Below are 14737 nucleotides of genomic sequence, written 5' to 3'. Positions count from 1 at the left end.
CTATGCCTGTATTTTAAGTGTAGGGAGCTCACTTTAACATTTACCAGCACGCTTCTCAGCCTGGATGCCATTCTCACATCATGTTTGCATGCAGCCAGAATTATTCACCTCTTTTTTTTTCCCATTAAACTATTAAAACTGGGGCCTCAGACACAGAGTCCCGAGTTTGGTAATAAACTCGGACATGATGGGATTTGTCAGTTCTTTTTGCAGTATCACTTAATATACCTAAATGTGTCACAAGGGAATCCCCAAATTATGTTTGTGAGATAAAAAGAAAAAAGGAGGTATTTTTAAGGGATCTACATTGACTTAGGCCACTTTGAGGAAAATTGTTCCCACATGATAGGCTGAACTAAAAATAATAGTAATAAAACAATCCACATTGGCCGTTTGGAAATAGGGTCAACTAAACAGAATTTCTTTTTCTTGGATCACTCTGAAGCTTAAACTGTCCCACTTCTGGCTCCTTTTTGTCCCTTTCTGCTGGAAGGGGAAATAGATGTTGATCAGCTGCTGTAATCTCAGTCTCTGGGCTCAGGTGGGAAAGAAACCACTGTGAAAACCCCATCGCTAAAAATGCTTTATCTGTCTCCAACCTTTCTTCTAATACCCCTGAAGACTTCCTTGCCATGATATGAATCCTGTTGATGTGAATGGGGCAATTTTCTCTCACTGATATATCCATACATAAAGTAGTTGCAAGTTAAGAGACGTGATTCAATTCTTCATGCTAGAAAAATGGATAAAATGATGTATTTTGGCCTGAATACAAGAATAATATTGAACCACAAATGTGTATTAAAGCCACCACAGGTTATGATTATAGATTTTAAGCAGATGTTCTGATTTGATTTGGGTTTTCTCCCCCACTATTTTTAGCCTAAATGACTGTTCTGAGACACCTTTCAGCATCCATAACGCAGCAGTGAGCTCTTGAAAGTCTTTTGGCAAAGAGAGGAGAGGAATGATGCCTCGGAGACGCAGCTCCCAGACCTGGTCGTGTAGGTAGTCCTTCTGCCGGGGCAGAAGTCACGCGTGTACCAAACGAGCCACGTCCACCGAGCTCCCCGTCACGCCGCATCCGCGGCTTGTCGATCCAGCGTCGGTCCATCTCGCCACCATTCCGCTGACTGACACCAGCTGGTGCTCTGCTCCTTTTATCCTGGCCTCATGTGGGTTAGCAGCTGGCAACGACTGTTTTTAATAATGTATTTATAAAACTTCGCAGCCGTGCAAGCCCAGACACAGAGAAAGGACATTTTTGAGCTCTCAGCACTGGAAGTGCAGAACGCCGCGTGGCAGATCTGGTTTCCCATCTCTCGCCGCCGCCACTAACCTGCTCTCCCATCACCAGTGCCAGAAAACGATGTTTCCTAAAAAACACACGGGACGAAAAACCTTGGGCTGAAGACTCCCCTAGCTATTTTAAGTAATGCTTGTCCTGATCCCTCTGCAGGCAGCTGCCTGATCGGTATTTCAGTAATGTACTTATTTAAAAGGAAATTCTAACTACTGTAGGGCACAGTGATATTTTCATGCCCTTTTTACCCTGCAACCTTTTCCAGTTCGCTCAAACCTGAGCACCTCACTGTCTCATAGGGACACCGTCTGGCTGAGGTGTAAACTACAGCACCTGCTTGTGCCCTTTAGATTTAGAGATGGTACTTGAATAAGCATGCCTTTTTTTTTTTTTTTTTTTGATTTTTCTTTTTTTAATTCTTTCTTGCATTTATGTTCCACTGCTGGCAGATACTTCCAAATTTTATTTGCACGGTGCAGGGTTTATTAGATGTATTGCTTTTCTCCTTGTCTGCATACGATATGGACTTTTGAAAATACAGGAGCCTGTATTTTGTCCTGGGAATAAGGATTTACAGCTATGTCTTGACAACTACATAAGATTTTCCCCTTTTTTATTTCCTAAACCAGCATGACATGCACTTTATTTCTGAGATGGATGGGAGAGATAGGCCCAACATTTGACTGATCCAGACCTGTTTTAAACAAATGCTGACACCACCATTCTTTTTGTCTGTGATTTCCCACAGAACCCTATTGCTTTGAAAAGAAATAGCCTAGAATGCATAATCGACCCTGCAGCAATGATCTGCAACATATAGTGTCCCCTTCGTGCCTCTTTTACTTGGTTATCAACAGCGAGAAGTTGACATGCGTGTTAAAAGACAGAGGAAGCAGAGATTCCCGAAGAAAATGGACAGAGAAATCTGTGCATTAAAGAGGAAAAGACAGATTCAGGAGCTGGGAGAAAGTTTTCCAAAATGATGATTCCTTAAGCAGTAAGAACTACAGAGTGGAAACTCTTTTTTCCTCTCTCTGTGTACCCAATAGGTAGAACCGCAATGCTTTTATTATCTAATAAAAATTAATAAAATTGAACAACAGCAATAAGTAAATAATAAATTAAAAAAAAAAAAAAAAAAGTTGATCTAGTTTTAAAAAAGCCTAGCTAAATTTTTAACAGCCCAATCACTTTGCCTGGCTTGTTACAGGACTGGCCGGTTTCAGTCAAGGTAAACTCAAACCAGTGACTTCAAATTGAAGATCATCCACCTGAGCTTTTGCACTTCTTTAAACTAAATAGTTGAAAGATGCGTTTTGAAGCTGCTGAGTTTACTCCTGTAGAGAAGGACCGATGGCAACAAATACGTATGTGAAAACAGCCGCGTATTTTTAGCGTTTGTCATTTCTGAGATTTCAGAACTGAAAGCCGCAATGGGTGAAGTGGCAACCGGTTGTGTGTGATTTGCAGTGGTTTGTACCTCGCCTCTGTGTTGTGTATCTCCTAACGATGAATGTGTGGGAGGGCCAGGTCAAGAATGGTTTCCACTCCAGTGCGCTGATTGTGTAGTTGGCAGTGGGCTCAATTAAAGTATAATAATCTGGTAATCTCTCTCCTGTTTCCATTCAGGCTGCTGCACACTGAATAGAGCCAGTGAAAGACTATAGCTTTTGAAAAGTAGGTGAACTCCTGCCTCTTTGTCTGAGCGGTTTGTGCCTAGTCGAGTAAAATGACAGGCAGAAGAGACAACTCTCCAAAACGTGGCTCCCATGACTTGCATCGTTACTGCTGTTTGTGTTTCTAGGAGGTAACACTTGCTCTTTATTCTCCTTTCTAGGCTACGGGTTGGATTTCTAGCGAGCTTCTCACCACGGAGCAAAGACAAGCTGATGTGAGAAAGGAGAGATGGACATGTCCGTTACGGGAAGATGCCGTGTGCCCCATCTCCTGGTTCTGCTCACATTCGTGTTCAGCGGGGAGAGAATCGAGGCACAAAGAGCAGGTACGCGCTGTTCGGCTTACTGCCTCGTGCTAAGCAGCTGCTGGGGCTTTTACGTGGCTGAGAAGCTATCGTTGCTAGGAGGAAAACAATAAAAAGCCCAAGCAAGATATTTACTGCTGAAAAGACATAAAATAGACCTTAGGGACGGAGATAGCTCAGGGATCGAGGTTATGATTTTACCTAGGGTCTCTTGTTCTGCTGCAGGCTTAGGAAGGTTAGCTCAGCTACCCACAGCAAGGGGAGCTGCACGCAGTTTACTCGGGATATACTTCATCTACCCTGCACTGGCATGGAGATCACGTCTTCCTACCTTCAGTGGGTGTCAGATTGGACCTGGTGAACCTTCTTTCTGGCTGGGACTTTCCTAGTGAGCTAAACAGGGCCAGGGCACTGTTCATACCCTCTCTTGGTTCATACCGTCTAGTTGCTAGCGTGGTCCCTGGCAGGGGTTTTGGCTTTTGGCTTTTGGCTTTTGGCTTTTGGCTTGTGCTGATGAGCACTCTCCCCCAAATGCCACTGAATGCACTAAAGGATCGTGCAGCTGAGGGACTGTTCCTATAGGCAGTCTTGACAAGGACACATTGTTTTTGGAGCATCGTAGGAAGAGTTATCTGGCTGTGAATGATGCTACACCTCAGGGACAGAAAATGCTTGTAGACCCACACAGTTTATTGGTATAAAAGCCCAAGAGTGCTTTGAGATGGAGGCTTTCTGTCTCATTTTCTAGGAAAAACGCTGTTCTGTAGGCTTGGGTAATTTGTAAGAAAGAAAAGGCTTTTTTAGATCTTCTCTGAGTCTAAGGAATACCTGCTTTACGGTTTTGCTATGTGATCTATATAAGGCTTTTTGGATGAAATTTAAGAGGAATAAGTACTTAGTAACAAACCAAGGTGAAATCTCATCTTTTTTCTGCCTGTGGATCAGTCTAAGGAAGAATATGGTGGTACCATTTATATGTTCATTCTCTGATTACTTTAAATAATTTTGGTCTTATGGTTTTTTTGTGAACTATTTTTAATGGCAATATTGCAAAACAGTTGATTCAGTGTCTGAGTGGATGAACACAACTCCTGGAATTATGCTTCCAGAGAGCATTCCTGTAATTACGAAACTGAAAGTTCACTTTCTAGGAATTATCTCCCATATTTCCTTAACATGAACTGGTTTTGCCTGTAAACAATATTATTATAGCATTCTTGGAAAACAATCAATTTTGTCCAGCAGTGAACATTACTGTGCTAAAAATGCAGATTAATATTTACTAAAAGCTTTTCTGCAGCACTTCATCTCACTGCCATCAGGTCTGTAAGCAAAGCATCAGTGACTCTAAGAAAATGATTCTGAAAGACCATCTTTTTCTTCCCTGCAATACTGCCTGAATAGGCATCACTTTTTAAACCTTAAACCCCCCTTGTTTTAAGGCTCATCACCCTTGAACACAAACAGGATTCATTCTGTCTGTTCTTTTTTCAAATTGCAGTCATCTCACCTGCTGAGAGTCATTAAAGTAAGCAGTAGGAAGGTCTGTACCTTGTGGGTTTTATACTCAAAACTTTATATTCTCTAGTTAGTCTCACAATTAATATTCTTTCAGACAGAACAGATTAATACAATAATGATTTTTTTTGGGGGGGGGGGAAGTGGAGATTTCTTGCTTACCTTTTACTGTTACATATTCTATCCTTTATATTCTGCTAAAATCAAGCAGAGAGAGAGAGAGCCTCACCTTAAAAGCAGCTTCCAGGGGAAGAAGAGACAGGTCTTTCTTGAATGCTTCCAGCAGAGCTTTCTGAGGAGCTCATCCAAGGCCAGGGAGCCATGGCAGTCAAACCCTGGAGAAGGGGTTTACACTCAGGGCCCCAACAAGGATTTCAAACTTTCACGGTAAATCTTCCAAGCATCTCCACGTACTGTACTTTGTTTCATATCATGGAGCAGTCCTGGATTGATTTCTGCTGAAACTGAACTGCAAGATGCACTTCAGATGCTCATATAATGGGTCTCAGTCACTGATGGACCTTTAGTTGCTGAGACCTGGCCAGAACTAGTCTGATGTGAGTGAAGAGATGCAAACCCTACCGTGGGAATGTCACTTTTTAATGTGTGGAGTGCTGAACTGTCCTCGGTGGGCATACCCCGGAGTTATGTATTCTCACATATACTCAGATTTTCTGACCAAGGGAGGTAGATTGGTTAGTCCAGGTCCGAGCCCAGAGGAGGTTATTAACATGGTTGTGGTGGGAACAGCTCGGGGAATCAGGGTCCTGCAGTGAAATAAGAGTCAACAGGACAGATCTGCTCTCAGTGGGTGTGGGTAGATGTGGGCTACCAGGGCAGATCCTGGAAAAGCAGCAGGATTTAAAGGCGATTGCCAACAGTTTAGCGACCAGATAGTACACCTCCAGTTCAGTGGGACATAGAAAAGCCCTGTTACTCTGAAAGAAAGTGGCACAGGCACTGGCATGGACCAACTCTCTGTCTTGTATCATGTTATATGTGCTTTGTTCTCCACGTGATTAGTCAAAATAGCTTTTCACCATTGGTTCAAACAAGCAGTTGTACTTTGTGAGACGACATGAGACAAGATCTACTGGAGAAACAATGGTTGGTTGTTGTGACCATAGACAAATTGACTTTGTAGAGCAGCTTTCAGTCTTGAAACTCTTAATTTGTTAGGGAGTATGGTCTGTAATAGTGAATTAAATAAATGTATGTGTATATATACATTTTGTTGAGTTGGGGCATTATGTTGATAAATCTTTGGCATCTGTGGACAGTAATGAATGTCCTGCCTCCTTGCTTGCATATATTCAGAAACAGCTAGAAAACATCTCCTGGGAGATCTACTTTCTTGGCAAGCAGCTGACAAATATATGGCCGTTCTGGCTTCATAGGGCAAGCAAGCTGCAAATACAATACATTTGCCTTTTGGATTACACAGGCCTCAGATTACAAATATCATGTCTGGAGGCTAAAAGGTGGTTGTGGGGATAAGTGAACTTTTCCCTTACAAAAGAACTGCCCTTTGTTGTGAAGGAAGCCATCCCAGTATTCAGTGAGTCATCCTTTAGTCAATAGTCAGTGGCAGAGAGCCTCGAAATCAAAATAATCTAGTTATAAACTTTCTTCACCAACATATCATGCTGAGCAAAAGAACTGCTTCTAGCTAAGCATAAATAAATCATAATATTAATGCAAGAGGGAACATGAAAGCTTCACTACTCGCGGTCAGGATTGGCATAGGCAAGGTCAGGACAGGTGTCTTGATCTGCCGGGGTCATTTCAGAGCATTGCCTGAGCAAAGGCTCTGCAATGAAGTTTAAGAAAAATAGCTCCATATGCACGGAGATGGCATAGGTGAAAGTTTGAGCAGAGGCAGTTGGTGCAGGAAGAGAAAGGGTGTGCATTTCAAAGCGAAGTGTGTGCTGATCTGTAGGATGTCCTGAAACAAATGAGGTGAATCACAAGGAAGAAAGGCTGAGAATCTGCAATTTCTCTGCAGGATAGAGAGAGGGTTTGCTACCTCCTCCAAACTGCTCACTAGGAAGCCATGCCTCGGGAATATTTGGTATGTCTGGTACTCTTCTTTCATCTTCCCTTAGTGATATTTTCTGTGACTCTTGCAGGTTGCAAGAATGTTCACTATGACCTTGTCTTCATCTTGGATGCCTCCTCCAGCGTCGGAAAAGAAGATTTTGAGAAAGTTCGGCAGTGGGTGTCTAATTTGGTGGAAACTTTTGAGATCGGCCCAGACAAAACCCGTGTAGGAGTGGTGCGATACAGTGATCGTCCAACCACAGAGTTTGACTTGGGAAAGTACAAAACCCGTGAGGAAATCAAAGAGGCTGCACGAAAAATTAAGTATTATGGGGGTAATACGAACACTGGAGATGCTCTCAGGTACATCAACACCTACAGTTTTTCCAAAGAAGCTGGTGGGAGACTTAGTGATCGAACTGTTAAAAAAGTGGCTATCCTTTTGACTGATGGAAGGAGCCAGGATTATGTCTTGGATGCAGCCGCTGCAGCCCATCAGGCTGGGATTAGGATCTTTGCTGTGGGTGTTGGCGAAGCCTTGAAAGAGGAACTCGATGAGATTGCTTCAGAACCCAAGTCTGCTCATGTGTTTCATGTCTCTGATTACAATGCCATCGATAAAATTCGGGGGAAGCTGAGAAGACGTCTCTGTGAAAGTAAGTAGAGCTCCCATTTCTTCTACACAATTAGAATTGTAATAGGTTCAGGTAGCATATAGGTATGAAAAGCTGTGATTGATTGTTTTCTTTCATGCTTATAATTCTATGCTGATAATTCTTTATTTTAGTGTCTTCCACTCTGTTCCAGTCTGTAAGAAGTCATTTTACTACCTGGAGTGTGATGAAGTGATTACTTCTGGGTTCTTCTGCCCAAGTCAGTATTAACCGTAGGTCAGTGTCTAGTGGTCAACTAGAGAGCAAAATGTGATTCCCTTTTGGTTCTGATATAGTGAAATTATTTTATAGTATTTTGGACTACTGAATATGAAGGATAACATCTTATTTATACCCAGATTTTGGTTTATTTTGTATAGGAACTGGGGTTTTTCCCCCTTATTTTCTGGCATTGTACTATGAAAGGAGTGCTCTGGATGCTTCTGAGAATGATCCAAGGATACTTCTGCTTTGCTGCCTTTCATCACCCCAACTCTACTGACAGCTGGTGTTCAGTAGTGCTCTGGCTATCAAACACATAAACCTTGGTGATGTTTTGAATTGCTTCAGTGTGAAAGTCACACTGAATAAATGAACTTTGAGTTTCCAGCCCCTTGGTGAAGAGGACTGTGATGGCATTATGGCTGGTATCTCCCAGCACTTTAATGGGAACAGCAGTCACATAGCCCTTTCTCCTTCCACCACTGATAAATCACTCTCTCGTTCTTAGTGACTATGTAAAAGCTATCTGGTTTTGCTGCTTTTTGCAGTGTGTGTTGTGATTACTGTGAGTTCTTTGGGTCAAAATCATAAGACACCGTTCTGGTTCCTAGGTCTTGAACTTGAAGGACAACAGCTGACTCCCTGTGTGATGCTGTAACACATTGTAGTGTTAAAATAACCAGGTCTGTAGGCTGGCAGGTTGTGTTGCTGTCAGGTGACAGTAAGTTGCCTGAAGAAAAGCAGGCCTTCTAGCTGGTGTTGTGAAGCTCTTTTATTGCTCTTTGTGACCTCCATCTGCAAGGAAAAAAAGTGTTAACATAATGCTTTTGGCTTGTGTATGCTTCTTAAAGAATGACTAGCACAAGCAGGCATAAACCCGTTGACATTGCCCAGCGATATCAAAGTGTGAATGCTTTTCTGCAGCCTGAATAACAATGGGTATGGATAGTGTAATCAGAATAAAAGTGGAAGTTATGGTGGATATTGACTGTAAACTCTGCAGACTGAAGGAGCTTGGTCTTTTTCCCTGGAAATTTTATGTAATCATACACACAACTGGGGTGTAATAAAGAAGGGTAAACCCTTCGTGTGGGCACACTCAACCAACTCAAACAACTTCCTACTGCAGCTGCTGAACTCCCAAAATGTGATTTTCCTTTGAAATTCCATCCCTTTCCTTTTCTAAAGCAAGTGTTTTCAGTACTTCGTACCTGGGTCGGTGTTTATCACCTTCTCAAAAAATCATTTATCCATTTCTCAGAGTATAATGCCATTTGTCTGTGGCTTTCTGAGCCCATAGTATGTCCACACGTGTGTGCATACCACTTCTCATTAGATTGCAAAGGATCACTGGCAGCATCCTTCATCCTGAGTGGGACAGCAGTCACCCTCCAAGGTGTTTGCTTCCACCTGCACTAGCGGGTTCGGTGCGGAGACATAAAGCCTCTAAAAGGGTAGGTGAAAGGGAAAGGTTTAGTTTTATGAGATACAGGGAACTTTTAAGGGGAAAACGTGCTTGTGGTGGGTTAACCTTGGCTGGAGGTCAGGTGCCCGCCAAGCTGCTGTATCACTCCTCTCCTCAACTGAACAGGGGAGAGAAAATACGATGAAAGGCTCGTGGGTCGAGATAAGGACAGGGACATCACTCAGCAATTGCCGTCACAGGCAAAACAGACTCAGCTTAGGGAAATTAATTTATTACTAATCAAATCAGAGTAGGATAATGAGAAACAAAAACAAATCTTAAAACACCATCCCCCCACCCCTCCCTTCTCCCTGGCTCATTTTCACTCCCAGTTTCTCTACCTCCTCCCCATCAGCAGTGCATGGGGACAGGGAGTGGGGGTTGAGGTCAGTTCATCACACATTATTTCTGCTAATCCTTCCTCCTCACACTCTTCCCCTGCTCCACTGTGGGGTCCCTCCCACGGGAGGCAGTCCTCCACAAACTTCTCCAGAATGGGTCCCTCCCACGGGCTGCAGTCCTTCAGGCACAGACTGCTCCAGCGTGGTCCCCTGCAGGGTCACAAATCCTGCCAGAAAACCTGCTCCAGCGTGGGCTTCTCTCTCCACGGAGCCACAGGTCCTGCCAGGAGCCTGCTCCAGCGTGGGCTTCCCACCAGGTCACAGCCTCCTTCGGGCACCCACCTGCTCCGGTGTGGGGTCCTCCGCGGACTGCAGGTGGAGATCTGCTCCCCCGTGGCCCTCCCTGGGCTGCAGGGGGACAGCCTGCCTCACCAGGGGCTTCATCACCACGGGCTGCAGGGGAATCTCTGCTCCGGCGCCTGGAGCATCTCCTCCCCTCCTTCTGCACTGACCTGGGGTCTGCAGGGCTGGTTCTCTCACATATTCTCACTCTTCTTTTCTGGCTGCTGTTGTTGCACAGTTTCCCCCCTGCTTCTTAAACATGTTCTCCCAGAGGCACCACCACCGTTGCTGATGGGCTCGGCCTTGGCCAGCAGCAGATCTGTCTTGGAGCTGGTTGTCATTGGCTCTGTCGGACATGGGGGAAGCTTCTGGCACCTTCTCAGAGAATCCACCCCTGCAGCCCCCCCGCTCCCAAAACCTTGCCAAGTAAACCCAATACAAGACTGCTAAATGGATTGGTTTCAGTGTAAGGACAAAGGGAATCAGACAACCGTCAATGAACATTATTAATGAGGAGGGCAGCAGAGAGGAGGGAATTAGCTGAAGGAACAGTGAGTGGGTAATGTGCACGTCCTGAGGGTCAGTGAGGCAGCGGTGTAAGGACGTGAACAGGGAGAAGGGGAATTGAGCATCCAGGTACACGGGACACGGCGCGTGCAGGTGGATTTGAAGAAGTGGATGCAGGGTAGAAAGAAGGGTTATCAGCTGAGGTAGCAAACACAGGACTGATTTCCACAGCAACAGCAGTTGCAGAAGGCAGGTCTGCCGCAGCTTTCCTGGGCAGTGTTCCTCTGATCCAAGGACTCCAGGGAGACCGTCTAACATCCCTGCATCCTTCATTCCAGCCTTGATGGGGGATATCTTCTCAGTGTCTGGCATCAGTTCCTCTCGCTGCAATTGGATCCCGGTTGTGTCCTGTTTTCACTGGTTATCAAAAATAGTTTATTCTGTTCCTCTGTGCATCAGTCTTTTCTGCTTGGAAGGCCATTACGTTATCTTCCCTAAGTCTTTTCTTCTTAGCTTTAAAGCAGGGAAACTGCTTTTTGGCAGAACCAGTCTTGTCATTCATTTAATTGATTGGTTTGCATGCAAAATGTTTTTAATAGGCATGATGTTTAGATCAGATCTAAAGAAACAAATTGTTGCTGTCACTGAAGCTGGCCACTGAAATAGAGGGATAAGACAGTGAGAACATCATCAGCAGAAATATTAACGTAGAGATGGGGTAACTTTTTTGTTACCTGGATATGTGAGGTGGAACTGTTCTGGGGGGTGAGAGAGGGCTGGTGGAGAACAGAACCAACTGATTTCTTGTGTGTGTGCCACTTTTAAATTTCTTGTTAACACAGTAGGAACAGGAAAGGAGTTCACTGTAAGGGTTATGCTTTATACATATTTAGAAGGTAAAACTTTTAATAGCTGTTCTGGTTAACTTTCTGTGGTTTTAATGACAGCACTGCATAAAACAGGAACATACAAACCGCCGGGTGGGTGGAGGACGTGACAAGGGCACATGCCAAGCTGCTCTTTAGTTGGTGCACATTCTAAGACAAAAGCATATATTGCCACAAGCCAAGCTTAGGGTTTTAATAGACATAATCCTTTGTGACCTCCTGGGAGACGCATGAATCAAAGAGTGGAAATGGTAGAAAGTTTTTTTGTTGTACTGACCGGTGATGAGTCTTCCAGTCCTCGTACTGCTGTTACTACCGGAATGTGAAGAGTCGTGAAGAGTTGCAAATCCTGGATTTCATGCTAGCAGCTGTTCAGAATCACTTATCTCAGGTCTCACTGGATGTCTGTCCTAGACTCAGTCATTCCATCTTGCTATATTTGACTGAATTTATTGGTGAGAACATGTCATTGAGTGCATTAATAGTATTTTAGCTCTCATTTGATCTTGTGGAAGTAAGCATAGCAGAATCAAAAAATAACATGTCTGCTCAGTGAGACATTGTGGCAGGGAGAGATATTTTTGCCAAACATCTCCATTACATTCTGGACTATAGTTAGCAGGCAAAAATGGGTGATGCTTTCACAGGAAAGCAGGAGAGATACATTCTGCTAAAAATTCCAGAGATGCTACATACTACCTAAATAGGGTTTCTGCTTATATGTTGTAGAGATAACAACAGGCAGCTATGGAATATTTAAAAGTATACTAGCATCTGCTTCCGGAAGGTAAATAGCAGGTTTATGCTTGTCAAAGAGAGCTAATTGCTTTTATTTCAATCCAGATTTAATTTAAAGCTGGATTTGATAAGTTAGTGCCTGTACAGTTTTCAGCCTGGCTTGAAACTAGTAGCACTCGTGTTTAATACTATCATCTGACATTTAAGCCTCAGTGGGGGAGATGTTGCAATGGTGACCTAAAACACCTGTACCTGCTCAGAGGTAATTGTTGCTTGAAAACACTGATTGCAGTGCTTTGGATGCTGTAATATTTGACTTTAATCTATTATCATTAAGCCAGGCAGGTGATAAGATACAGTTTGCAAAGGCGAGCAAAAACATTCTTCAAAAACTTTCTCACTCTTTACTGGCTCTTGGCACCCTCGGAATACGCAGCGATTACTAAGCCTCTGCTCTACTGCAAAAATCAGATTTCTTGATAACTTGAAAATAAATTTGGCTTTAGAGGTACAGTCTCTGCTAAGATTTGGGTGGTTTTTTTCTACAGCTAGTAAGTAATAGGAGAAACAAGCAGATGTTTTCTAAGGAAGCACTATAGGAGTATTGTGCTTGGCATTGGTCTATGTCCAGTAGTGACTTTCATGTATAATATAGCCCTTTCTACAACCAGTTTTTAGTTGTCTGTGAGCTTGATAAGCTCCTTGCCATGATGAGTTCCTCTGCAAGTATGTGGAGGACCAAAGGACTACGTCATCATATGAATCTCAGATGCTTTGCAAACACAAGAAGGTGAAGCTGAAATGTTTCAATGACTGGTTGGTACCAATGGTTTGTCATTGATTTCAGCTGATATAGCGAGGCCTGTGATAGAATATCAAAAGCAGTCACGTGTTCAGATGACTCATTTATTCTTCTATTTCTACATGTCTTTGTTGACTTTGGGTTGTGTATGCAGTGCATAAAATGTAAGTCATGCTACCATTGTTCTGTTTCTGATGCAGAAGAGCTTCCAGCCTTCAAGGCAACACCTTGAACACTATTCAAAATAATGGTCTAAAAGCTTCAGAGATGTTTTTTTTTGAAGTCAGCTTTGCTCAGGTTCATGGTATGTTCACAGAAGAACAGCAAGCTGCTGCTTCTTGGCCTTCAATGTTAAAAATTTCTCATGTGCAGACACCATGACAAAGGGTAGGTATCTGAATTGCCATATCTTGACTGACAGTTCCTAAAAGATTTATCAATATAGTCAAATCTCACATGAGTACTGAAATATCGGAACACATGAGCACCTAACAGTATTTGCCTAACTGTTGACCTCCATTTTATACTTCTTGTTGAGGTCTGAGATTTCCCTGTAAAAACATTCATTTCTAGATAGCTTTGCATTAGATATCATGGAACAGGAAAGGAGGTGGAACTCAGCAAGATGGCAGGACTGAGAATCCTAAAGTATTTTAATAAACTCAGTTGTCGTAGTAGTTTTAATTCTTTTAGTTTGTTGAGCAGAGTTTGTGGACTTGGGAATTTGTAGACTGGTTTTATTTTCATAGTTGGAGTATGACTTTATTTGGGTTATTCAAAAGTTCAGTTTAGCAGTAGTTCCAAGTCTTGCTTGGTCTTATTGCAAGAGCTCTTTTTCATTGTTACTATGGTTTGTAGAGAGCTCTTACAAATGTGAACATGGCTTCTTGTCATCTGGCAGAACTTGGTACATGCCACAAGTGCACCTATACATTTACTTGGAAAAATCTGTGGCACCCACCTCCACGTTGAATGCAGAGAAGGTGGAGGTGTTTTGGAGTAGTAACTGATGTCTACGAGACTGGTTAAAGTCTGATTAGCACAATATGAAGATAATCTAACTCTTGTGCTTTTAGCTCACGTATACATCACACCTGCCACAGACAGCATTCTTAGGGGAATATTCCACATTTGGCTGCTTAAGAGTATGTCCAGGCTAAGTGCAGCTACTAAGATTTTGATTCTCACTTGAAAATCTAGTCAGTTCCAGATGGTTTGGGAAGTCTGTTAAAAGCTCAGCAGACAACTGCTGTTTTTTTAAAAGCTGCAGCTAGGCAGTGACCCAGCTGATACCACCTCTGGTATCTCCTGTTGCTTCTTGATGCTCTTCTCCCCCAGCTGCAGTGGTGGCTTTCTTAAACTCTGTAACATCTCCAACTTCTAGCAATCTTTCATGTCACAGATTACAGGATCGCACATCCTTTCATCACTACATTTGCTAGCTAACTGTGGTTTCCTGCAAAGGCATAAAAGGCCTGTGACAGTATTCCCAACTGATTTATCTTTTGCTTGAAAGAGAAGAAAAAAATTCACTTTTCGTGGATGATATGCTGGGAGGACATAAAATATTTTATGGGCTTAGTGGTGATGACATTATGCAACTTTCTTCTGCCATTGTGTGGGTTGAAGGACAGCCTGGTATCTTGGATTATGGTTCCACAAAGCACAGCAAAGTTATTCTTCTCTTACAGCATTTTTTGTTTTCAAATCAAATGCCTGAAACTCTCAGATCTGATTTTCCTCTTGGTCCAGTCATCATCAGCTTAGAGCAAAACGGTTCCAGAGCTGGTGTCTGGCAGGAAGAAATCCTTGGGCTCAGGGAGTGCACAGTGGCTGCTCGTTGGTCCTCAGTTCCTCCACAGATCATGCAGAAGTGACTGTTCTCCCAGATCATGACTACAGTTCTGTTCTGCCACTGTGTAATCTCCATATCATTTA

The 14737-nt window shown here is 43.1% G+C and overlaps 1 protein-coding gene across 6 annotated transcripts in view; it reads left to right on the top strand.

The window, feature by feature from the left end:
• COL22A1 (collagen type XXII alpha 1 chain) overlaps positions 1-14737 on the top strand; it is a 263481-nt gene that overhangs the window by 53575 nt on the left and 195169 nt on the right. For 5 of the 6 annotated variants that reach the window (XM_049819464.1, XM_049819483.1, XM_049819493.1 and 2 more), the window contains 2 exons: positions 3141-3305; positions 6932-7498. In XM_049819464.1, the coding sequence (XP_049675421.1) occupies positions 3209-3305; positions 6932-7498 (664 nt within the window). In that variant the 5' untranslated portion in view covers positions 3141-3208. Of the gene's footprint in view, positions 1-1438; positions 1475-3140; positions 3306-6931; positions 7499-14737 lie in introns of those variants that run through there. The other variant, XM_049819474.1, reaches the window with a different exon arrangement.

The sequence above is a fragment of the Accipiter gentilis genome, chromosome 2 (assembly GCF_929443795.1).
Source record: "Accipiter gentilis chromosome 2, bAccGen1.1, whole genome shotgun sequence".
NCBI lineage: Eukaryota > Metazoa > Chordata > Aves > Accipitriformes > Accipitridae > Astur > Astur gentilis.
The sequence above is the reverse complement of the archived record's forward strand: the minus strand, read 5'-3'. Positions and strand labels throughout refer to the sequence as shown.